The sequence below is a fragment of the Lolium perenne genome, chromosome 3 (assembly GCF_019359855.2).
Source record: "Lolium perenne isolate Kyuss_39 chromosome 3, Kyuss_2.0, whole genome shotgun sequence".
Taxonomy (NCBI): Eukaryota; Viridiplantae; Streptophyta; class Magnoliopsida; order Poales; family Poaceae; genus Lolium; species Lolium perenne.
Window position 1 is genome coordinate 273,075,552 of NC_067246.2, and position 24,790 is coordinate 273,100,341.

At 46.7% G+C, this 24,790-nt stretch overlaps 4 protein-coding genes across 4 annotated transcripts; 2 read left to right on the forward strand and 2 right to left on the reverse strand.

Moving 5' to 3' along the window:
- Positions 1 to 7,812: 7,812 nt before the first annotated feature.
- LOC127340037 (F-box protein At4g09920-like) lies at positions 7,813 to 9,318 on the reverse strand. Its single transcript, XM_051365820.1, has 2 exons — positions 8,539 to 9,318; positions 7,813 to 8,322 (listed from the first exon to the last, which is right to left on the reverse strand). Exons 1-2 carry the CDS (start codon positions 9,316 to 9,318, stop codon positions 7,813 to 7,815), a joined length of 1,290 nt encoding a protein of 429 aa, XP_051221780.1.
- A 1,550-nt stretch (positions 9,319 to 10,868) lies between these two features.
- LOC127344522 (uncharacterized) lies at positions 10,869 to 13,489 on the forward strand. Its single transcript, XM_051370821.2, has 6 exons — positions 10,869 to 11,023; positions 11,109 to 11,163; positions 11,276 to 11,326; positions 12,305 to 12,396; positions 12,707 to 12,784; positions 13,049 to 13,489. Exons 1-6 carry the CDS (start codon positions 10,968 to 10,970, stop codon positions 13,200 to 13,202), a joined length of 486 nt encoding a protein of 161 aa, XP_051226781.1. The 5' UTR covers positions 10,869 to 10,967; the 3' UTR covers positions 13,203 to 13,489.
- Positions 13,490 to 13,810: 321 nt separating this feature from the next.
- LOC127344521 (pentatricopeptide repeat-containing protein At5g42450, mitochondrial) lies at positions 13,811 to 16,165 on the forward strand. The gene has a single exon (XM_051370820.2). The coding sequence runs from the start codon at positions 14,001 to 14,003 to the stop codon at positions 15,420 to 15,422; it is 1,422 nt and encodes a 473-aa protein (XP_051226780.1). The 5' UTR covers positions 13,811 to 14,000; the 3' UTR covers positions 15,423 to 16,165.
- Positions 16,166 to 19,374: 3,209 nt separating this feature from the next.
- LOC127344520 (histone H2B.11) lies at positions 19,375 to 19,876 on the reverse strand. Its single transcript, XM_051370819.2, has one exon. The coding sequence runs from the start codon at positions 19,807 to 19,809 to the stop codon at positions 19,390 to 19,392; it is 420 nt and encodes a 139-aa protein (XP_051226779.1). The 5' UTR covers positions 19,810 to 19,876; the 3' UTR covers positions 19,375 to 19,389.
- Positions 19,877 to 24,790: the final 4,914 nt, after the last annotated feature.

A 24,790-nucleotide genomic window follows, 5' to 3' on the forward strand; every position in this document is an offset into this window, starting at 1 on the left:
TTCTTACAAGTTGGAGTTACCTTCCAATTTTCTTGAAGTTCATGATGTCTTCCATGTGTCCCAACTCAAGCGTTGCTTCAAAGATCCTATCCGTGGTGTTGATCACGAGACTCTTGACCTTCAAGAGGATCTAACTTATCGAGAACATCCTGTTCGTATCCTTGATGAAGCCGAGCGTAAAACTCGACGTCAGAGCATCAAGTTCCTGAAAGTTCAGTGGTCTAATCATTCTGAGCAAGAAGCAACCTGGGAACGAGAAGATCGTTTATGATCTGAGTACCCTTCCTTCTTTTCTAAAATCTAGGAATCTCGAGGACGAGATTCTTGTAAGGGGGGTAGAGTTGTAACATCCCAACCTTGTGTTTATAAATAAATGAGTGATCATGTGCATCTCATGCATGTAGTTTGCATTTGAGTAAAATTTGCATCAAACCCTAACAATTATGCAAATCTCTCTCTGTTTCTTCTCCATTCAAAATCTCTCAAGTTTTTCTTATTAGGCAACATGGACTCGTTGCTATTCAATAAATCATGTGTGTCATAATATTCTTTGGCAAAATTTAGTTCCAAACAAGATTCAAAACAGATTTGAAATTGGTTTTGAAAAGAGAAAGAAAATCAGAAAAAGAAAACCAGAAAAAAAAATAGAGGGAGAAAACCCCCTCTCTCCCTCTCCCTGGGCGCAGCCCACTTCCCTTCCCTTCCTTTCTCTCTGGCTCGGCCCAAGTGGCCCAGGCCGCACCCACCAGCCCAACTCACCCCGCAGGGGGTTTTCTGCAAAGTGGTCATCGTCTCCCCGCCGTTCCAAGCAGGAGCTGGCGCACGGCCGTCCGCCCGATGGTCGTCGGTGCGCCAAGATCGACGCCGCCGCCCCCGGCGACCCATAAGTAGCTCGCCGCCACCGCCCCTAACCCTATTTCCCCCTTTTTCCCCTTCCCCGTGCACTCTCCGCGCCCCTCCAGACCCGCAGAGACCGGCCGGCCTCCGGTCGATTCGCCGCCGGTGAGGTTCGCCGGCCGTCGCCGACCCCTCCTCCGCGCTCAGGGTGAGCCACTGCATCCCCCTGTGCCCTCGCCTCGCTCTCTCGCCCTCCCTAGCACCTCCGCCATGCGCCACCTGCCCCGGCTGCCGTCGGGCATCGTCTCCGGCGAAGCTCTGGCGACCAATAGCCGGCCACGCCGCCACCAAATGGCCCAGCGCGTCGCCCCGAGTATTTCCCCCACATACATGCCTCCAATCGCCCTCCAAATCGCCGGATTGCAGCAGCACCAGAGCTCAATTGCGAGCTCATGGCCATGCTGACGTCAGCATGACGCCATATTTACTTTTCCTATTTTCTGTATTTAATTTCTGTATTTTTAAATAGGAAATATTATGACAGGTGGACCCCATCTGTCAGGATTTTAATAATTTAGGAAATATTTTAGAAAAGAATAAAATTATGACATGTGGGTCCAACTTTATTATTATTTATATAATTTTCTGAAATTGATTTAAAATGAATTAAATTTTGGAAATTCATAAGTAATTCATTTTAAATCAGAAAAATATGAAATTATATATCAAAATGATCAGAAAAACATTTCCTAATTGTTTATCCATGTTTCATAAATCTTTGAACCAATTAAATATGAGCCTTAGTAGAAACCCTAATTTGACCCCTCTCATATGTCGGGGTTCGAAGCCGAACCCCTTTAATTTCCATCGATGCACCTAGGGTTACCCAAACCCCTTTAATATGACATGTCATCATATTTTATGTGCATTGCATTGTACCTTGTCTTGATTGTGCTCTTCCTTTCCGGTATTTGGTTCTTCTCGATAGGGACCGAACGCGAGCCTGAGATCAACGCCCAGAAGAAGCGACACCAGAACAACGAGGGACAAGGCAAGCCCTAACCTGGTTCATATATGGTTTCGAAATGCTTTACTTCTGGTTCTTACATATTGCATCCGCTTCAAATATGTTTTATCGGCAGTTCTAGATATCCTATGTGTGCATATTCCATCCTTGTAGCCCAGAGTTACTGATCCACCGCTCCCAGCAAAACTAGGTCTGAGCTTATTCGCATCGTTAGAGCCGTATATGTGTTATGCTTAGCCATGCTTAGCTGTTGAAGTCTGATCCATCCGGTTGATGAATCAGAGCTACGAATGAACCTAGTTTGACAGGATGACGTGGTAAGATCAGTGATGATGTTAATAAACATGCTAAAGGCTTGGATGGGCCGCCACATGGGGATGTGGTGATTTGACTCGTTCTCGCCGATACTAGGACCTGAGTTCTCGCCTTCGGAACCAAGACTGAGCGTACAACCACACGGGGCCCATGGAAACCCCTTGGCTCGAACTTACCTAGCTTACCCATGAGTCAATTAGTTTGCGAGTTCCATTTGCCATACGCATGGGGGAAAGGTGGAAAAGGTTTTCAAAGTGCATCATACAGGGTGTGGCTAGGGTGAAGGATGCTGGAGGCATTGAACTGGATCCCCTGCACACAATGACCGGGACCGCCTCGGAGAATGGCTACCTACGATGACGGAGCTCCCCAGTTAGTTTGACTCATGGGATAGGCGAAGTAAGGGAAAGGTTTTGGTCGACCACCCTCTGCCGGCACACCAAGGAAGTGTGTTAATCTAGTGGCACTAAGAGTCGGTCAGCGCGTGTGGGTAAAGTTGTACACCCCTGCAGGGTAAATCTTTTCAAAAAGCCGTGTCCACGGTTACTGACGACTTGGTGATGGATTCTGTGATCATAGACAACTTGAAGCTAATCGTAAAACTTGATGTCAATGTGTGATAAGGATCCCTTCTCAGGGTGTCGAGGGGGTGATCCTAGGTGATAGGTTCAGGTGATGATGAAGATTCGGTGGATTCAACATGATGATCTTAGAGCTAGAGTTGATATCGCTCTCTTACCCCTTTTGAAAATGGTCTGAATAGACGAGCTTCTGCTCCCTCCTGTTTACAAAGGAAAACTGGCTTTTCGCAAAATAAGCTCCACATAAAGCCTCGCATACCCGCTTTGCTAACAGGTTGTACTAAGTCTTGATGAGTCCCTGTACTCAGCCTTGCATGCTTTGTTTCAGTGGAAGTTCTTCCAACTGATGGTGGCTTCTACCTCGACGTCGACGAGTAGTTCGGAGTTCCTCAGGCGGCAGCCTGAGACTTATGGGCTGGGACGTCGCCTTATGTTATGGCCTCTTAGGCCCTTTGCAGTCTTGTTATCTAGATAACATAATTTGCTTTCCGTTGCTTGTTGAATTGTGGTCGGTGACCTCTGCGTGTAATAAATTTGGATCTTAACTCTGCTAAGAGTTGTAATATATTTGCTTTCAGTCGTAGAGTCACTGTTGTGTTACCGATTCTCACCCTGTAGGCCCTAGAGATCTAGGTTAGGCTTATGCCAGATGTGATATCTGGGTTAGTCTAGTCCTGACCTCCGGGGTGTCCGACAGGGAGGCACCATCATGTCTGCATAATACATATGTAAAAAATTCACAGATCTACATATCACATATGTAAAAAAATCACTGGTCTGCATATGATATATGTAAAAAAAACCATAGGTCTGCATATCACACATGTAAAAAACCACAGGTCTGCATATGATATGTAAAAAAAACCACAGATCTGCATATTCCAGATGTAAAAAACCCGCAGGTCTGTATTTGAGATGTAAAAAACCCACAGATCTGCATATTTGAGATGTAAAAAAAACCACAGAAACTACAAAAATAGAACACACTATGTACAGGATGAGCAAAAGGGAACAAACTATGATCAGAAAAATACATTACATATGATGATTATGGGATCTAGCACATGTAACATTAGAGGGAAACTACATGCAGATTCACATCCTCAAAAACGAGCACAAAAAATGCTATGAGTAGAACACACATCCTCGAATGAGGGATGAACTACCACGATTCGCAGCGCCTAACCACCAAAACCATATTAAACGACTACTCCCAGGCTACTCCAGATAGTCTCCGGTATAGGACGAGCCGAATCGCGCGAAATACGCACCGAGAACAACGGCGACCCACCTCCAGTCCCCTCCAATAACGACAACACCACGATTCGCCGTGCGTGACCTTCCCGACGAACTTCAACGTCTACTCCAGACAGTCGCCGGACTAGGACGAGGCGAATCGCGTGAAATCAGCACGCTACTCACCGACGGCAAACCAACTCCAGCAACGAGAAAACACCACGATTTGACGCGCCTCACCCTACCGACGATATTCAACGACAACTACACACCATCGCCGGACTAAAACGAGCCGATTCGAGCGAGACCGACACAAAAACCAACTCCCGCTCACCAAAAACACGGCGACACGCCTCCGGGAAACAACGAACGCCGCCCAGTTCGAGAAGAATATGAACACACACCACAGCGAAGTTCTCGGTAGTACCTCTCGTCGCCGGCGACAGGATTCGGCGAGGCTCTGATCGACGGGCGCGATGAAGGAAACGGAATCGCCGGAGGAATCGCTGCGGACAAGGCGAGTTGAGTGCGGGGGTGGGGGATTGAGATGAATATGGCGAGGACAGGGCTAGAGCAATTAACTCGACGAGATCAATGCGGGCCACGTTTTGGACGCTAGTGGAAAAGAGAGAAAGCCGCACGATTTAGATCCGACGTCTCCGAAGAGGGAGCACTCCGGAAGACTACAGAGTGCGCCGGCACGGAACAGAAATTGGGAAACTTTATGTCTGATTCCTCAAGCAACGGAGCCGACTCCAGAAAATACGTGATAGGAATGATATCATTGAAATGTTCAGAAGGATAAATACATGATAGCAATTTGTAAATGGCGAGGGAAACGCCCATAGTATAAGAGTACAACAGAGAGATACTCGTTGCACCATCAGGAACACATTTGGCAATGAGCTGACATATTGTTATAGTATTAACTTTATAAGTTAAAACACTCAATCTTAACAGTGCCAAGTCCTGAATATTTTATGGAAGGTTTCAATTTGTGAATTGTGAGCCAGCTTAATTGGTAAACTTTTAATGTTGTCAATTTCAAACTTTCTGGTGGCAATAGCTCTAAACCAGTCACCCATGAAAGTGCAAGCCAAGTGCAAATGTTATGGCACATCAAGAACATTAGCAAGAAGTGGAAGGAGGGGACATAAATTTTATGGCCGCCCACATAGAACAAGTGAAAGATTTCGTGTTGAAGCCGTAGGGGAAGAGAATATTGTGATTCTAGTAGCTGAAGGTAGCTGATTTCACAAATCATGAAATTTGATCCATGACTTCACATTACAATTGATAGATTGTCTCGCAATGTTAGAGAAGACGTTAGATTTGCATACCTAAAGAATGGTTCAACTCAACCAACTCATCATAATTTTCCTCAAACTAGAAATGATAGAGCCGTGTGGCTACAATGGTATAGAAACTTTGATTGGGTGGGCGTGGACAAGGATAAGGCTTATACTGCTTTTGTTGTTAATATATTTCTAAAAACTTTGATTGGGTGGATGAAATATTCAGGCATCATGTCTCCACCAAAGATTTTAGAAAAATGTGTTAGAGTTCGCCGCCTCAAATTATTTTCGTCCTTCGCCACTAAATAATAGCATATTATTACTGTCTTAAGCTTGATCACCAAAATGAATAGTGTGTGTTTCATTATTAGTAATGCCTCCTGCACTAGCTTCCAATGAACCATACATAACAAAAATCTCATACAACAACGAACTTTGTCTATGCTAAAAGTTCCGCACCAATGAATGTTGTGGCTCTGCGACAGATATATGTTAGGCTTCTAGTTTTGGCTTCCATAACTTGATCAACAGTAAATGGAACATGCTCCCTTGTTGAGTCTATAGTCAACATCTGGAGAGCAGGGGCATTTTCCACAATATGCACCATAATCTCTAGTTGATCCTTTTGACCTTTGAATTCACGAGCTCTCAAGCTCTTTAGATGCTTGTACTCGAACTGACCCTGTGCTAACGTCCTTAGAGGTCCTTCACCACCGTGATACGAACTTTATGTCTAATTCCTCAAGCAACAGAGCAGACTCCAGAAAATGATAGATAGAGAACAACAGTACGTAGAAACTAAAGATAAATTGTATTTGATAGATCGATTTGGCTGGGGCGTTGTTCAATCGGCCAATACCTTTATATAGGCGCGGGACTTTGCGTTACATGCCGGCGAGACTTGACGTACACGAACAGAACTCCAAAACTAAAACCGACTACAACCTGCCACGGCCATAGAGCCTATAGAGGCTGTTGTGCATATTGTCGCGGTTGATTGTGCTGTCACATTGTTCTATTGCGTGTGGCATCTAAGTGGTGGCATCTAAGAGGCGGGTAATTATTACTGGAAAGTTGGTGTCAATTAGCAGTATACCTTAAATTTTAGGTGAACTTATTTTCTGAAGAAAATATGAAGTTGGCGACAGAGATGATCTCGCTGACACTTTTTGGTGTGTCACAAAATCAATTGGGTAAGAGTTCCAATAAGATCGGCCATGAATTAGAAATACCCATATTCTGATAGTTACTCTGTAGGTCTTTACACTTAATCAAATGTATCGTTCCAATTTCCAAACTTCAAGGTATGGATTTTAAAATTTTGGAACTATTTAAAGATGTGTTGGAATTTTCCTTGAATATTTTGAAAGTTCACAAGATATTTAGTCAAAAGCCAGATAATCATTACTGGAATGTTTTGAGAAATTATCAGAAAACTCTGAAATTTAGTTTAATTTGTTCTTCCGAAAAAGGAATAAGTGGACGAAGGTGATCATGTCGACGCTGTTTTTTCTTTGTCCAAATCAATTGGATAAGAGTTACCCTATGATCGACCATGAATTATAGCAATACTCATATTCAAATGGTTACTGCATAGAGCTGATCTAGTGAGACTAAGGAAGGAAATCGACGGAGTTCTTCTTTTTCAATACTTATCCGGTATAACTGTTTGCTAGGCTAATAGCAGTAACATGTATGCCTCATCTACCCACCAGCAGCACTATTCTAGAACAATAGCATATTGAAACCCCAATTTAAGGAAAAAATAGCACGTACCTTGGACCTACGGATTTACACGAGAAGTGAACACTGCTCCCTCCGTTGTTATCTATCTCACGCTCTACGTTCAGTGGAAGTCAAAAGTTATAAAGTTTGACCAAATATTTAGAAGAAAATAATAACATCTATAATATAAAATCTATGCTACTCCGAATTGTGATCAATCAAATATTGTTAAGTCCTGGTATTTACTACCGCTCGGAATTAGATCATAAGGAGTAATAGAATTGTTATAAAGCGTATTTTCATATTACATACATTTGGCAATGTGAATGTTGGTAGTTTTTTCTATATTTTTTATCAAACTTTACTAATTCAACTTTGATTAAACCTAGAACGTGAGGTAAATAAAAACGGAGGGAGTATGACAGTTGAGCTCGAGCACCAAACTGAATAATGTGTGTTAATATGTATACTCCGATAGTCAAAAACTAGATAATCATTATTGGAATGTTGAACTGTTTGCTAGTATCGTAGCAGTAACATATGCCTCAGCCAGCCAACAGCCGCACTATTCTAGAACAATAGCACATTGATTCGCCAACCAGAAGGGGAAAATAGCACCTTGCACCTTGGGATTTATACGACAACTGAACACTGCTAGTACTAGTTTTTTTTCGAAATGGGGGTAAACCCCGGCTTCTGCATCATACTAGTGTTGAGCTCGATCACCAAACTGAATAATGTGTGTGTTGTAGTGTCAATATGTCTCCCCCGCTAATAACCACACATCATAGAAATCTCATACAACAATGAACTTTGTCTTTGCTGAAAGTTTCTCACTGATGGATGTCGTGGCTCTATGACGGATATCCATATCAGCCGGAACCTGTTGCCGTGTTGCATCTATAGTCAAAATCTCGAGAGCAGGGGCATTTTCCACGATGTGTATCATAAGCTCTAGTTGGTCCCTTTGACCTGTGAATTCACGAGCTCTCATGCTCTTTAGACACTTGTAGTATTCGGACCGACCCTGCGCTAACCTCCTTGGAGGTCCTTCACCACCATACTTGAAAGCTGATACGAATTTTATCTCCAATTCCTCCAGCAACGGAGCCGACTCTAGAAAATACGCGACAGAGAGTGCAGCGTCGGGATGTTCCGGGTAAATGCAGAATAGCAGTTGTAAATACCTCAGATAGGGAAACCTTGAGGTGTTCTCAAGTGGCGACGGAACGGTCGGTAATCTACAAGTACAGTAGAGGGACAGTCGTTGTACCATGTGGAACGCATTGGGCAATGAGCTGGCAGCCTGTTGCGATGTTAACCTGAAACAATGAATCTTAACATTGCGAAGTCCGGGAGTTTCACCGAGACTGATGATGGTAGGCAAAAAATGGTCCCTGAATATAAAAGTTGTGAGCTGATTGGCAATGAGTTGTATTTTGGTTACCCTGCAATCAACCAAACATAGGTGTAGCAGCCTAGGCAAAGGCCGATCCAATCGGAGTTCATCGCCCAGGTGAACCGTATGCAGATCCAGCCGCTCTAGATTAGAGCAATTTGACAGCATATGTTGCAAATCGCTACTAGACACGAACGCTGAGCGCAGGCCAAGACTCTTCAGGTTTGGAAAACCAATAGACTGTGTCCTGGGAGGCACTTTGAGCGATACAGAGGAAAGGTGGATATGCCGCAGGATGGATACGCCTTCTCCGGCGTCGAGCAATTGCAGGGGAAGCCCATAGCGACCATGACCAGGCAAGGTTTCCCACACGAGAAGCCTCACACTTGTCGCCCTCGACGAGACCGCGAAACGTATCCAGACATTCAGATGGCTGGAAACCTGTGGAAGGTGGGACTCGTCAAACCTCAGCTCCAGCTCCTCGACCGCGCCACCGCGGCGCTGGTGCAGTATCTCGTCGACGGCGTCGATGAACCTCTGCACGTAGAGTTCCCTGTAGACGAACGCACGGCCGTCGCCGCACATAGCGACAATGTCGAGGGTCAGCTTGGGAGAGTGCTTCCAGGCGTGCCTCCACCTTCTCGACAGAAGGCTGGTCCGCGCCGCCTGTTTCACGTCGTCCAGTTTTGACAGGATCGTGGGCAGCAGTTCCTCCGGAAGGTCTCCGAACGAGTCTCTTGCTGTGGGCTGGGCTCCCGGTGGGGTTTCTTCGTTGGAGCTTGGCGGCTTGCAATGGCAGATCAGGCAAGCGTTGCTGCGGCAACTGACTGGTACGGTGGCTACTCCTCCACGAGATGCATCGTCCAGGATCCCGCCAGGAGGACGTGCAAGATTGTTCGCCATCAATGTTTCCATCAATCTCTAGCCGAGGTTGAGATGCAGATATCACCTGTTGTCCTGTTGGGCACATGGAAAAAAATAGCGCGCTATTCCAACGCTAATAGCAAGCTATAGCATATCCGGAGAGCCGACGCTACGCTATTTCGGCGCTATAGCGTGCTATTCGTGTTAATAGCACGCTATAGCATGCTAATAGCGTATTTTTAGACTCACGCTATTTTGTTATAGCGCGCTATTTTTTTCCTTGGTTGGGCACGAAAGAAAGTCGATGGACACGGACGGAACAGCGTTCCTGATTATCCTCCCTCGATCGGACGGCGGATCCTATTTGAAGCTCAATGCGTGCAGGAATCTGTTCCGCCTGCGTGAGGTAGCGACATTGGTCGACCTATTTAGGCCCTTTGATTCACACGAATTGTACAGGAAAATTTTCTACACAAGTTGTTTGAGTTATAAGAATCCTATAGGAAATAATCCTATAAAAAACTTGTAGTGCAAATCCTTTAGAAAAAAAAAGCATTAGATCATAACTTATGAAAAAATTCCTTTGCTACAATCAAACAAACTTCATTTTCCCATAGAATTCAAGTATGCATGACATCCTAATCCTATGTTTTTCCTATTCCTATATTTTTCCTATCCTATGAATCAAAGAAACCCTTAGTATGGTAGGTGGGCAACCGGAACCTACTCTTTTGGTCTTTTAGCGGTTTCAGAAATGTTCTAGAACCTTTCAGGGCTCTTCTGGGTTTTCTTTTATGTGTTTTCTGGTCCTCCGAGGCTAATTTTTTGCAGTTTAAATTTGTTCAGATTTTAAAATCCGTCGCACATCAGGCGCTCCCCGATCAGACGGGTCCTCCTATACGCCGCACTTTTCGGGGTTGCACGCCCGCGCCGCCTAAAGGAGGAATGCTGCTGAGCCGACCCATGTGTGTGTTGCCCCTTCTTCTTTCTTCTTCTTATAGTCGTCACGCACGTAAGTTCATGAGTTGGTCGTCGATCCACCCACCGACCGCCGGCCTAACCGCCAACTTCCACCACCGTGGCCGACGTTGCTACCGCAACACCTCGCCGCCCCCCAGCCGGCCATCCTCTAACACCCCCCCCCCCCCCCCCACCCCCCCACGCTAGCGAAAACCGCACCCTCACCCTAGCCCCTAAGTCCGGTCAGCGAGACCTCCACCCTCACCCTAACCCTAATTCCGAACGGCGAGACCCCTAACCCTAAGATGTATTCCTCACCTCCGCCAGCGACGTCGCGGCCAGCTACGTCGTTTCCATCGTCGGTGAGTCTTCTTCTTCATCGTCGAGTTCTTCTTCATCTATGTTGGTGACGGTGGGCCGGCCTATGTAGGACGCGGAGGCCACCATAGAACACGCGGCGCCGCAACGGCCTATATGCCGATCAGACGTGGTGCTATTGGTTCCGAACTCTGTTGCAAGTAATCACCAGTTACGGCCCTATTGAGGCCCACTTCTGCCTGTGGACACAATATTGGGCCCAACGGGCCAAAAAGTCGTGCTGCACAGAAGCACAAACCTAACAGGCGCCCAGGTCCACCAAGCCTAGCCCCACTCGCAAACCCCTCAACCCTCACCGCCGCCGCGCCGGCCACTCTGCCACAGCCGCCGCCGACGCCGACGCCGACGCCATGGGCAAGTTCCGCAAGCTCGGGCGCCACGCCGCGCACCGTGTGTCTATGCTCAGGTATGGATCTCTGCGCTCTCCACTGGTGATGGATATATATCGCGTCGGTGTGCTGCCGGCTTACCGGATTCGTCTCCATGGGCAGGACGATGGTGTCGCAGCTGGTGAAGCACGAGCGCATCGAGACCACCGTCGCGAAGGTACGTCTGTCGATCACTTAGTGCTGGGTGCTTGTCGGACCGGAATTGGTGTGTCTGCAGAGTAGTCGTAACTCGTAACAGTTGAATCCCCTTGTGGTGGTTGTTTTTTCAGGCGAAGGAGGTGCGACGCAAGGCGGATCAGATGGTGCAGCTCGGCAAAGATGTAAGCCCAACACCATTTCTCCAATGGGCAACGTTTTTTTCACCTGAAAACATGTCATGCTTTGTAGCATCCATTAATCTGTGCAGCTGTCTGTCTGTAACAATGACTTAGTCATGTGCAAGTTAGCTCCACTGTATCACCGTTCAATCTGTTTGCAATTACAACTTATGTGTAGCTTAGGTTTCACTTAGAATTAGACTTTATAACTTAGGGTTGTATTAAGCAGAATGAAATGTTGAAAGGTCCACTAATAATGCTCTTCTGGTTTCTGTATCATATACGTAGTAGTATCAGACAACACCCATTCCCCTAGTTGCCCAACGGTTTCTCACTTGAGAACACATGATGCTTAGTAGCTTCGTCTCTGTAACAATGACATGGTGAAATCCACAGAGTTTTGAATTAGTCAAGCAGAAATAGATACTTAATTGGCTCCGTTGCAGTTACTGCTTACAGTCAAGGCTCGATTAGAATTATACTACCCCCGTTCCATCATTCTTGTCGTGATTGTAGTTCGAATTTGTGATGAGGTTTACATGTTCTTTTCAAGCGGAATGAAATGTTGAAAAGTCTTTAATCAGAGAACTGACCACTGAGAATGTTTTTCAAATTTTTTAAAATTATAATATCAGAAAATTTTGTTTTTCAGCATAGCATCTACTGCCTAGTGCCTACTATTTTTTTGGATGGTCAAAGATATCTTCTATACAGTGTGATTCCTCTTTATCATTTTTTGCGTTGATGCTACATAAACTGCTGATGTTGATATATATGCGTTTCTGCAAACTTATCTCCTTCCATAGTGACCTCAAGCCTATGTTATCTCACCAAGATCTTGCACTTACTTGGTTAACTCTTATCTTGAGGCTACAAATACTGAAACTCGTGTCATCTTGTTTGCTGATCAGATTTTACATTGATTTAGTCAACTCTTACCTCTAGGCTAAGAACCTCATCTCAAATTGACAAACTATGTAGGGCACACTGGATGCGGCAAGACGTGCTTCTGCTTTTGTCCGGGGAGATGATGTTCTCCATAAGCTATTTACAGAGCTGGCCTACCGCTACAAGTATGTCTTATTAGCTAGCCATGGATTGGTTAAAAATAGTATAAACTTGCAATCCCACATCGTGTTTTTCTATCCCCTTTGTTTTACCATTGAACTTTGTGAATACTCCTGCATGATCATGGTATTAGTTTTCTCATGGAAAATCGAGTTTCTAATTGGTTGAGGGGGTATTTAGGCAGAGATATTTAGTAGGCGTCCTTGAAACTGTAGATGGCATGTTTGTAGAAAATAGAATTAGTGAATTACATACATTTGGAAACATAGGACAATATTCAAGTTGTACCTATTGATTTCTTTCTTCATGTTTTAGAGATCGAGCTGGTGGATACACGAGATTGTTGCGAACTAGGATACGAATTGGAGATGCTGCACCGATGGCATATATTGAGTAAGTTTCTTTTCATATTTCCTAACATGGAAAAAAAATACTATGTAGCTTTTCAACTAAGTGGTCCTAGTTAGTGCGAGTTACCCAGTTGTACTTTCTGCTTGACTTTGTTTGGTGTCGAAGAACTGGACCGGAAATTTGCTCCCTGAAATTTCCAGAAAATGTGTCTGGCTGTCTTCAGATATTTTTTCTAGATTTCTTGTTGATCAACAGGGCTTTTCATCCTGCTTTTGCCGATATTGTTCTGAGAAGTTTTGTCTGCAGGTTTGTGGACAGAGAGAATGAACTCCGAGAGGCAAAACCTGCAACACCACCACCACCTCAGCGAGCTCCACTTGATCCATGGGCTAAGTCTCGTGCTAGCCAACAATGGGCAGGGCCTAAAATTACCTCGAGTCCGAAATCAGAAGGCTTATGAGAGCAGTGTCTCTGCTGCGTTTTATTTTCTCGTGAATGAGAATACGCATTTTGTCTGTACCAGTCAGGAGGCTTGTCATGCTGGAAGATTTATGTCAGGGTATAAATTGTCAATAGAATAATTCAACTTAGTTGCTGATGTATGGTCGATTGGGGCTGCTGTGTTATCCACACAAGTATGCTATGGGGCAACAAATGCCAGTGATGTAGTATTGGTTTTCCTATTGCTGATGTACAATGAAATTTTCAATGAATCGCCTGACAAGTACGAGCCTCGGTCGCTTGCCATTCACGGCCTACATAAAAATTCCTCGGTTGATTGCTTGGTACTGTTGTGCTTTGTTTAGTGCAATGTGTTTATCCCCTGACGTAAAGCTGAAAAATTGCTACTCTGAAATTCAGAATTAACGGACAAAAATCATGAGAGTAACAATATATTTATCGTTTAAATAGATCGTTACTCTTCTGAGAAATCTATATTCAAAATTATTATATACTAGGAATTGTTTGGTCGAGGTGAGGGGTCCATACTCAAATTTCAGGCTCCGGACTGAACCTTTTCCTCTCACTAGATGAAACTGGCCAAGAAGCTCAGTATTCTCATCTCATCTCATCAGCATGCCCGTCCAAACCTCCAGACAACAAACCTAAACACCACGAAGCTGCCCAAATCTTTGCTGCGCGCTACAAGAAGCCCAAAAATCGCAGGCCGAACTCCACAGTCTCTTTGCTGCCCGCTACAATCAGGCCAGAAATCGCATGCCAAACTCCTCAGATCGGGCGCCTCCAGCGGGTGGTTATGTGCAGCAGCGCCGCCCTGCAAACCGCCCATAAAGTGCTCGACCGAATGCCGTACCGGGACGTCGTCGCGGCCACGGCCGCCATCGGCGCGCTCGGCCGCCGCGGCCGGCACCGCGACGCCGTGGACCTCTTCTCCCAGGTGCTCGCGGATGGCGTCCCGCCCAACAACTTCACCTTCGGCACGGTCCTCCGCTCGGCCACCGCGCTGCGTGACCTGCGCGTCGGCGCGCAGCTCCACGCCTGCGTCGCCAAGTTCGGCCTCTGCTCCAACGTCTTCGTGGGCAGCGCTCTCGTCGACCACTACGCCAAGATGGGCGCCATGCGGGAAGCCCAGAGCGCCCTCGGGGACACCCACGAGCCCAATGTCGTCTCCTACACCGGTCTCATCAACGGGTTCCTGAAGAATGGGATGTTCGAGGACGCTCTCGGGTTGTTCCGGTGCATGCCGGAGAGGAATGCAGTTTCCTGGAACGCGATGATCGGCGGGTGCAGCCAGGCAGGTCTCAACGAGGAGGCAGTCCGTCTGTTCCTGGAAATGTGTCGGCAAGGCGTCAGACCGACAGAGAGCACGTTTCCCTGCGTGCTCACTTCTGTTGCCAATGCTGGTGCACTTGGCATCGGTAGAAGCGTCCATGCATCGGCTATCAAGCACTTTGGCACGCTTGACGTTTACATCGGCAATTCTCTTGTCAGCTTCTATGCCAGGTGCGCTAGCTTGGAGGATAGCGTGCTGGTCTTCAGAAAGATGGAGCAAAAGAACGTGGTCTCCTGGAACGCTTTGATCTGCGGGTATGCGCGGAACGGAAGGGGGCAGGAAGCTTTGGGTGCCTACAAGAAGATGAGAGCTATGGGCATGAAGGCAGACAATGTAACATTGCTCGGTTTGCTGTTTGCTTGCAACCATGCTGGTCTGGTTGACGAGGGTTACTCATTGTTCAAGACTGCACAGGTGGAGCAACCGGACATATTGAAAGCTGACCATTATGCTTGTGTTGTTGATCTACTCTCTCGGGCTAAACGATTTGATGACGCCAAGAGGTTTCTTGAGGACCTTCCTTTTGAGCCAGGCGTCGGGTTCTGGAAGGCAATGATAGGAGGGTGCCAGATTCACTGGAACAAGGACCTGGCCGAGAGCGTCGCGGAGCGTATTCAAGCACTTGATCCAAAGGACACTTCTTCATACATCCTTCTTTCTAATGTTTATTCTGCAGCTGGAAGCTGGCAGAGTGTGTCAATGGTCAGGAGGCAGATTAAGGAGATGGGGCTGAAGAGGATCACTGGATGCAGCTGGATTGAGCTCCAGGACAAGGCCCATGTCTTCTTTAATGGAGACCATAGACATCCTCAGAGTGATGAAATTTACATGATGCTTGAACTTTGCCTGAATACCGATGAAGATGACGAACATTGCCTTGTATGACTGGAAAACTGTCCAAAGAACAGCTGACAGAACATTTTCCTATCTTTGGTTACTGATGCAGTGCTTAGAAGACAGCAAAACCAACTGAGAATAGGCACTTAGTCTTGTTCATCTATTCTTTTTTTACACGGCTCCAAAAAAGAGACCGAGCTCCACTATCATTAACTGATAACGGAACAACAGCAAAAGTTCAGAAAGCATCCATGTGCGTGAATCCAGCTGCAGCATTACGCCTCTGTTGTTGATCTCCTCTCTCAGGCTAAAAGATTCGACAACTCCAAGAGGTTTTTTGAGGACCTTCCATTTGAGCCAGGTATCGGGTTCTAGAAGTCCATGATAGGAGGGTGCCAGATTCACTGGAACAAGGACCTGACCGAGAGCGTCACAGTGTGTATTCACGCACTTGATCCGAAGGACACTTCTTCATACATCCTTCTTTCTAATGTTTGTTCTGCAGTTGAAAGCTGGCAGAGTGTGTATGTGATCTGGAGGTAAGGAGATGGGGCCAAAGAGGATCACTGGCTGCAGCTGGATTGAGGTCCAGGACAGGGCCCATGTCTTCTTTAACGGAGACTCTAGACATCCTCAGAGTGATGAAATTTACATGATTTTTGATGATTGCCTGAATAACGATGAAGATGAACATTGCCTTGTCCAACACACTTTGACCTGGGAGAACAGCACTCGCCGGAAACCATTTCCTGTCTTTGGTTACTGATGCAGTGCTTAGAAGACAGCAAAACCAACTGAAAGCTTTCATCCTGTTGATTCCGTTTATTTCTGCTCTCTTTACATTCCTAACATTCTTAAGTAACTGTTAGACTATAGAATTAGAAATTTTGTGAGCAAACTGTAATGTGTCAATGTGGATAAGGAAATTTTCATGCATTGCACAGTAACACATTAAGCTACAAGAGATGCACGGATCAGATATCTTTCATATTGCTTTGATAGTACAAGAGTTTTTTCCTACTTTTCTGTCATGTGTGCAAAAAAAAAAAAAAAAGACACTGTCTGATTTTAAATTAGGCATACCTAATTCGGAACATTTCATTAACTGAGAACGCCTAGACATTCAGCTATGTATTATATTCTGTACAGAATCAGTACGATAAGGCTGCTTTATGAATCCTCGGAACAAGTCAACAGTGTTAAAGCTCGCAATCAAATGTTGCCCCTGAAAACAAAATTCAGTTTCAAGATGCCAAATCTGTAGAAATAAACACTCCCCCATTAGCATAATGCATCCTCTGTAATCTCCCGTTTTCAGTTGGCAACTGATCATCTCATTAAAATAATTCTAAATGTAGAGATAGAATTGTGCATCTCTTCACAAGTTTCAGAACAAAAAAAGTTGGTCGAGCAGATGGTTGAGGTCAATTTCTCAAAAATAGAAAAAACATATTCAGAACTGAAGCAGAACACATCTGAAGCTTCCACACGATGATTCATTGATTCAGATAATCCGACTCAGTTTACACTGTTCCACAGGGAGATTTAAATCCCTATGATGTAGTTTGACAGAGGAACAAGCCAGACCAAACTAAAGGACTTGACAGGAGGCAATCTAAGACAAACTGAGAATAGTCACTAAGTCAGTTGTGTTCATCTGTTTCATCAAATTGAATGATATGGATGCAGAGAACCTGGAGATCAGAACAACGATGGCCAGGTTATGTCATCTTGCTAGCAGAGGATGGTGTTGCATTATTGGAAAACATGCATTCAAAGCTTCCATGGTGCTGGTTGGTTTCATTTCTCCTTGTTTTATAATACATTCCTAACAATTAAAGAACTGTGGGACTATAGAATAAGAATTTGGTGAGCAAACTGCGATATGTCAATGTGGATAAGAATATATTGCAGTACTCATTGCTGAGAAGCACATTAACCTACTGGAGATGGAGATACACATACCAAACTAGCATGCATATATGGTTTCGGTACTGCAAAGAATTTCTCTATTGTATTCATCTAGGGCTTCTGATTTCAAAGTAAACATATACCTAGCTCAAATATTTCAGTAACTGAGAATGCCTACACATTCAGTACTTGATTCGATTTTGTACAGAACCACTAGGAAACGGCTGGTTTTGAATCCTTAGAAATAAACAAAGTTGTCAAAAGCTTGCGATCAAATGTTGCCTCAGAAAACAAAATTCAGTATCAAGTTACCAAACCTGGAGAAATGAACACTTTCCATTAGCATAGCGCATCCTCCGTAATCTCCCAAGCTCAGTTGGCAACTAATCATGGAATTGAGACAATGCTATCTAAATGTAGAGATAGAACTGTACATCTCTCATCTGAATTTAAAGAACAACAAAAGGTGTTCAAGGAGCTGGCTGAGGCCAATCACTCGAAACAATAAACTTATTCAAAACTGAAGCAGAACACATTTGCAACTTCCACATAACGATTCACTGATTCAGCAAACACGACTCACTTTACACTGTTCCACAGGGAGATCTAAAATAACTGTTGGACTGTAGAATTAGAATTTGGTGAGCAATCTGCGCTATGTCAGTCCTACCAAACACATCGCTGAGTAGCACTAAATTACTGGAGATAGGGATACATAAATCAAATATGCTGCACATGTGGCATCGATACTGCAAAGAGTTTTTCCTATGTGTTCATCTAGGGCACATTTCAGTGAGAAAATAAAGGACCATCTGATTTGAAAGTAAACACACCTAGTTCAAAATATTTCACTAGTTCAGAACGCCCAGATGGTTGAGGTCAATTTCTCAACAAAAAAATGGCTTTCATATCAAAGAACCACAGCCAGTTACAGGAGCATATTACAAGTTTTTGGAGTGGAGACAGAGAGGGGATTAGAGAGGAAGCTCAAGATGGATCATAATTCATAACTGAAACTTCCGCAAGATGATTTGCTGATTCAGATAATCCGACTTGCACTGTTACATTGGGAGATCTAATCCCCTATGATGTAGTTGACAGAGGAACAAACCAGACCAAACCAAAGGACTCGACAGTGAGGCAATCTAAGACAAACTGAGAATAGTCAATTAGTCAGTCCTGTTCGTCTGTTGCCTCAGATCAAATGGCATGAATGCACTTGCAGTGTATTGGAGTTGGTCCTCATGTCAAATTAACTGCAGAGAACCTGGAGATAAGAAGAAAGATGGCCAGGTTAAGCCATCTTCCTAGCAGAGGATGGTGTTGCAATCTTGGAAGACACGCATCGAAGCTTCCATTGTGCTGATTTGTTTCATTTCTCCTTGTTTTATACATTCCTAACAATCTTAAGAACTGTTGGACTGTAGAATTAGAATTTGGTGAGCAAACCGCGATATGTCAATGTGGATAAGGAAATCTTGCCAAACTCATTGCAGAGTACCGCATTAACCTACTGGAGATGGAGATACACAGATCAAATATCCTGCATCTATGGCTTGGGTACCGCAAAGAGTATTTCCATGTCTTTCGTCATGTAGGACTTTTTTCAGTGCATGAAAAACACCACTGATTTCATTAAAGTAAACATGACTATAGTTCAAAATATTTCACTAACTGATAACGCCTACACATTCAGTACTTAAATTTTGTGCAGAATCACAGGTTATGGCTGGCTTTTGAATTCTTATAGCAAGAAGGTCAGAATGAAATGTTGCCACTGAAAACTATATTCAGTATACCCAACCTGAACAAATAGACCTACCATTAGCATAACGAATCCTCAGTAATCTCCCATCGCAATAGGCTAAAATAATTCTAAATGTAGAGATGGAACTGCACATCTCTTCAGAACTTACAGAAGAAAAGTTGTCCGAGCAACTGGTTCAGGTAAATTACTCGAAACAATAAACGTATTCAGAACTGCGGCAGAACAAATTTGAAACAACCACAAGATGATTCATTGATTCAGCAAACCGGACACATTTTACACTGTTGAGAAACGAACAAACGGGAGCAAACTACTTGGACACGAAATCAAGACAATCTAAGAGGAGGTGAACTTTGTGACGGCCTTGGTGCCCTCAGACACGGCGTGCTTGGCGAGCTCGCCAGGGAGTACAAGACGCACGGCGGTCTGGATCTCCCGGGAGGTGATGGTGGGCTTCTTGTTGTAGCGGGCGAGCTTGGCGGACTCGCCGGCCAGCTTCTCGAAAATGTCGTTGATGAAGGAGTTCATGATGGACATGGCCTTGGAGGAGATGCCGATGTCCGGGTGCACCTGCTTGAGGACCTTGAAGATGTAGATCTTGTAGGTCTCGACCGACTTCTTGGCCTTCTTCTTCTTCTTGTCGGCGCCGCCCTCGCCCTTGGCGCCCGGCACGCGCTTCTCCGCCTTGGGCTTGGACTTCTCCGCCTCCACCGGCTTCTTCTCCGCCGCCGGCTTCTTCTCGGCCTTGGGCGCCATCGCTGGTTCGGGAGCGTGCGAGGGGGCGGCGGCGAGATGGAAGTGGTTGCTGGAGGTTGGCGGCGCCGGGAGGAGGCTTGCAGGTTGTGTTGGGTTTGAGTTGCGGGATTGTGGGGAGGGAGAGGTGGGAATATATAGGAGGGCGAGGAGGGGCGTGATTGGTGGAGCTGGTTGGGGTCCGGATCGGTGAGGTGGCGTCGGGTGGAGCCGTTGGATTCGTGGGACGAACGGATTTGGACGTGCTGAGGGGGAGGATTCGTGTGGGGATGCGCGCTCTGGCGGTTCCGTGGTGGGTTCAGGCGGCGAGCGGAAATTTTGGTCGCGAGATGCGCGCGGGAAGATGTGATTTGGCTGATTCGGTTTGGGTTTTGTGCGGATTTTCGCGGGGCTTTTGGCGCCCAGAGAGGCACGTCAACCATAAGCTTTTTTTTTTTTAGTAAAATCTGAAATAAACCTTGAAGTTGTAGTGGGTGTTGGAATCAAACCTTAAACTTATAATCCCGGAAATTAGCACCCCGAGCTTACTATTCCCGATCTATACTTACATGGAGCTCGTTTCCATTCAAAAATTGTTGACGTGGAAGCAGTCAACCTTGGGATCACCGACTGTTCGTAATCCTCAGGCTGGACCCTTTCTCTTCGTCATCCTCATGCCGGCCGAGCATTTAAACGAGCAGAACGCAAGCATCCGCGAGCCTGCCGATAACTTGCACATCTTCGCCATCAAGGGCAGCTAGACCATGGCCTGTGACTCCCCTACATGCGCTGAGTGTGCCGACGATGTACTTCAACGATTCAGCCTACGACACATCTGCTGCACGGCTCCGCCGTGGTGATCGTCGTCGTGCTCCCCGTCTCCGCGGGAACGCAGGCGCGCTTTGTCTGTGGTGCCCCAGCCCAACAACCTGAAGGCGAGCAGGCGTTTTCAAAATCACGTTGACGGCGGCGAACCCAGGCAGTCAGCGCGGTCTGGAGAAGAACGGAGCGAGCTGCAGGTCGGACCGTTCGCCGTCCATCTACAGATCGCGCGCCGTCGTCGAGGTCCAGGTAGCGCGCCACGCTGCAGGCCGGTCCGTCGAGGTCCATGCGGTGCGATGCGCTCCATGCAGCGCGCCTTCCAGCTACAGGACGCTCGCCGCCGTCGAGGTCCGGGTCACGTGCCGCGATGTAAACCGAGCCTCCGAGGTCCATGCCGCGCCGGCGAGTTCCACGCCACGCACGACTTTGAGGGGCGTTGCGGGCATCGCAGGAGAGGGAACTCCAGGGATGGAGGGCAGTCAAAGGAGGAGGAGAGGACGACGGGATGGAGGGGAGTCAGAGGTGAGGACGCCGGGGAGTATGGGGCTCTTCCCCCATTCGTTTGCTGAGCCTCCCGTTCCATTAAGCGTGAGAACCCTGACGCTCCATTGAAGTCTGATCCTAGTGGCCTGAAAGAGCCAATTATGCCTATGAAGACGATGCATCTGACATGTGGACCATTAATGTCAATGAGAGTGAGATGAGACTCCCTAGCCACGTCACATGATTCCTGTTTGGAAACTAACTAAAAGCAAAAAAAATGACCGGGATTGATAAGTATAGGGTGGTGATTTCAAGGATTAAGAGTTCAAGGTTTGAGTTGGACACCATCTACAACTTAAAGGTTTATTTCAGACTTCACTCTTTTTTTCGATCAAAGGACAAAAGGCCCAACTTTAAATTAATAACACCACAAAGGCAATAAGATACAAAGAGCTAAGCCTAGCTTACAACACACACCCACACGAATTGCCAACATGGCTACAACCAAAACCTCGAACGGCGATCACGACTCTTACGAAGCCTACGAAGATTTGGAGAAGACATCGGACAACAACTGTGTCGGGCCGGAGCTCACCCTAGAGCGAGCCATCGAACACGCACGCCGTCAACAGAACTCCCCGCCGCGGGCAGCGCCACCAGTGGGCGACCACCACCGATCGAAAGTAGCACCATGGAAACTCTACGAGGAAATAGGGCAGGACGCAAGCCTTGCCGAAGGTCGCCAAGCGCAGAGCCAACAACATCCGAAGAAACACTCGTAGACTCCAAGACGATGTCTTCAAGAAGAACACAACACGAGCGCGCCGTCACCGCCCGATTCGCATATCTTAGGTTTTCACCCGGAGAACCTTGCTCGACGAATATTGCGCCTCAACCACACCACCAACGGAGAGCCGCACACTGTGAACTCCAAGGCGGTATCTTCAAGAAGATCACGACACGAGAGCGCCGCCACCACCCGATCCGAGGATCTTAGGCTTTCACCCGGAGCACGTAGAAGGACAGGGAGAAGCCTCAACAACGCCTTCAAGAAGGGAACGGCGTCCGTGGACGTCGCTGTCGTCGCCCGGACGAGAAAGGGTTTCCCCTAGGCGAACTCTTCCTGCCTTTTACACACGGCACCCACCGACGGAGCGGTCGATCCACTGCCACCGCACGCTACTCGCCGACCACCACGCCGCCCCCACGACCATGGTTTCCGTCCAGCTCCTGAGCCACTGGCACGCCCGCCAACCAAAATGGCTCCCACCGACCAGGGCCGCCGCCCAGGCACCCAACTCTGAGCAGTGCAAACTGCTAAGCACGGAAGACACCATTGTGAGGGTCGCAGACGCTGACCAAGGACTCCGGGCCGCCATAGCACCGGCGCCGACCCACTGGAAAGAGCACCCCCTGCCAGATCGACCACCAAACCGCCCCCGAGGCGGTCGGAGCACGCAGATCTGGGCGGAGATGGGTGGGCTCGAAGGGGCCCGGCCCCCTGCTCGGCCTGAATCAAGGCGGCTAGACCCGATCTGGATCCGCACAACCCACAGCTTGTTGGTCTCCTCCATGGCGATCCACTGGATCCTCCTTAGGTTGATGCCCGATCTTTCACAGCGAGAACCTGGGGTAGAGAATCCTCCCAACAACGCGATGAACGCAGCCTGGAGAAGAGGGAACGAATCCAGCAAGCAACGGATCGATGAACGATATGCCTCAAACCAAGATCTAGACAATCCTTCATGAACACAAGAACCTTCGCAGCGGATATAATAGATAACGGCAGCGCCGTACCCCCGGAGGGATGATACACGTGATCACACGCAATAGGGAAACCCTAATCTTTAGACTAAATTTATTCTACTCTAAACCCTAGCCGTCCCATCTCCTTATATGAGAGGGAGAGCTGGCCGGCCGGCCCACTTATTGGGCCTAAGCTAGTTCGACTTGGACATGCCTAAGTCAAATAGACTTTATTAAAACCCTAGATGGCCCAGAGCATGACCTGGCTACATTATTATCTCCTAATAACAAGATTATAATAAACTACTGGTACAACCTTAGACCCAAATATCATATCAATGGCTGTCCTAGAGTACCAGGCATGGATATCCATATCATCTCTCCCCTTCTTCAAGAAGCGTTGTCCCCAACGCGTGAGGGTCTTCTGGAAAAAGGTGATGTGATATGAACATGACACGTCCTCGCCGTCCTCAAGTCTTGCTTTCCTTCCACACCACATCCTCCGTCGCGGCCTTCTCGACTTGATACAACACTTGGCACCTCCTTTCTTCTCCACATGAGCTTGGCCTTTGGCGCCAATTCCTTCTTCTTGCGAGGTTTTGATGGACCCTTGTGTCGCTGCACATGACCCTGCACAAGATGTGTAATTCCTGGGCCACATAGATGTCTCACACGTTGATAACGCGTAAAGCACACGTCCGTTGGGAACCCCAAGAGGAAGATGTGATGCGTACAGCAGCAAGTTTTCCCTCAGTAAGAAACCAAGGTTATCGAACCAGTAGGAGTCAAGGGCCACGTGAAGGTTGTCGGCGGAGGAGTGTAGTGCGGCGCAATACCAGGGATTCCGGCGCCAACGTGGAACCTGCACAACACAATCAAAATACTTTGCCCTAACTTAACAGTGAGGTTTTCAATCTCACCGGCTTGCTGTAAACAAAGGATTAAATGTATGGTGTGGAAAATGATGTTTGTTTGTAATGAGCAGCAGAGAATAATGATTGCAGTAGATTGTATTCAGATGTAAAAGAATGGATCGGGGTCCACAGTTCACTAGTGGTGTCTCTCCAATAAGAAATAGCATGTTGGGTGAACAAATTACAGTTGGGCAATTGACAAATAGAGAGGGCATAACAATGCACATACATATCATGATGACTAATATGAGATTTACTTAGGGCATTACGACAAATTACATAGACCGCTATCCAGCATGCATCTATGCCTAAAAAGTCCACCTTCGGGTTAGCATCCGCACCCCTTCCAGTATTAAGTTGCAAACAACAGACAATTGCATTAAGTATGGTGCGTAATGTAATCAACACAAATATCCTTAGACAAAGCATTGATGTTTTATCCCTAGTGGCAACAGCACATCCACAACCTTAGAACTTTATGTCACTGTCCTAGATTCAATGGAGGCATGAACCCACTATCGAGCATAAATACTCCCTCTTGGAGTCACAAGTATCAACTTGGCCAGAGCCTCTACTAGCAACGGAGAGCATGCAAGATCATAAACAACACATATATGATAGATTGATAATCAACTTGACATAGTATTCCATATTCATCGGATCCCAACAAACACAACATGTAGCTCACAAGATCTAACATGATAGCACAATTAGGAGAAGACAACCATCTAGCTACTGTTATGGAGCCATAGTCCAAGGATGAACTACTCACACATCAGTCCGGAGGCGATCATGGTGATGTAGAGTCCTCCGGGTGATGATTCCCCTCTCCGGCAGGGTGCCGGAGGCGATCTCCTGAATCCCCCGAGATGGGATTGGCGGCGGCGGCGTCTCTGGAACTTTTTCCGTATCGTGGCTCTCGGTAATAGGGTTTTCGCGACGGAGAGTTTAAGTAGGCGGAAGGGCAGGGTCGGTGGAGGCACGAGGGCCCCACACCATAGGCCGGCGCGGGGCCCATGCTGGCCGCGTGGCCCTGTGGT

What these genes read in the sequence shown, in the direction of transcription:
- LOC127344521 (XM_051370820.2), top strand. Translation starts at nt 14,001, where the DNA reads ATGTGCAGCAGCGCCGCCCTGCAAACCGCCCATAAAGTGCTCGACCGA.
- LOC127340037 (XM_051365820.1), bottom strand. Translation starts at nt 9,318, where the DNA reads ATGGCGAACAATCTTGCACGTCCTCCTGGCGGGATCCTGGACGATGCA. An exon ending in AGCGGCTGGATCTGCATACG is followed by an intron (nt 8,323 to 8,538) that starts GTTCACCTGGGC and finishes ACATCGCAACAG; the next exon opens with GCTGCCAGCTCATTGCCCAA.
- LOC127344520 (XM_051370819.2), bottom strand. Translation starts at nt 19,809, where the DNA reads ATGGCGCCCAAGGCCGAGAAGAAGCCGGCGGCGGAGAAGAAGCCGGTG.
- LOC127344522 (XM_051370821.2), top strand. Translation starts at nt 10,968, where the DNA reads ATGGGCAAGTTCCGCAAGCTCGGGCGCCACGCCGCGCACCGTGTGTCT. An exon ending in TCGAGACCACCGTCGCGAAG is followed by an intron (nt 11,164 to 11,275) that starts GTACGTCTGTCG and finishes TTGTTTTTTCAG; the next exon opens with GCGAAGGAGGTGCGACGCAA. An exon ending in GAGCTGGCCTACCGCTACAA is followed by an intron (nt 12,397 to 12,706) that starts GTATGTCTTATT and finishes TTCATGTTTTAG; the next exon opens with AGATCGAGCTGGTGGATACA.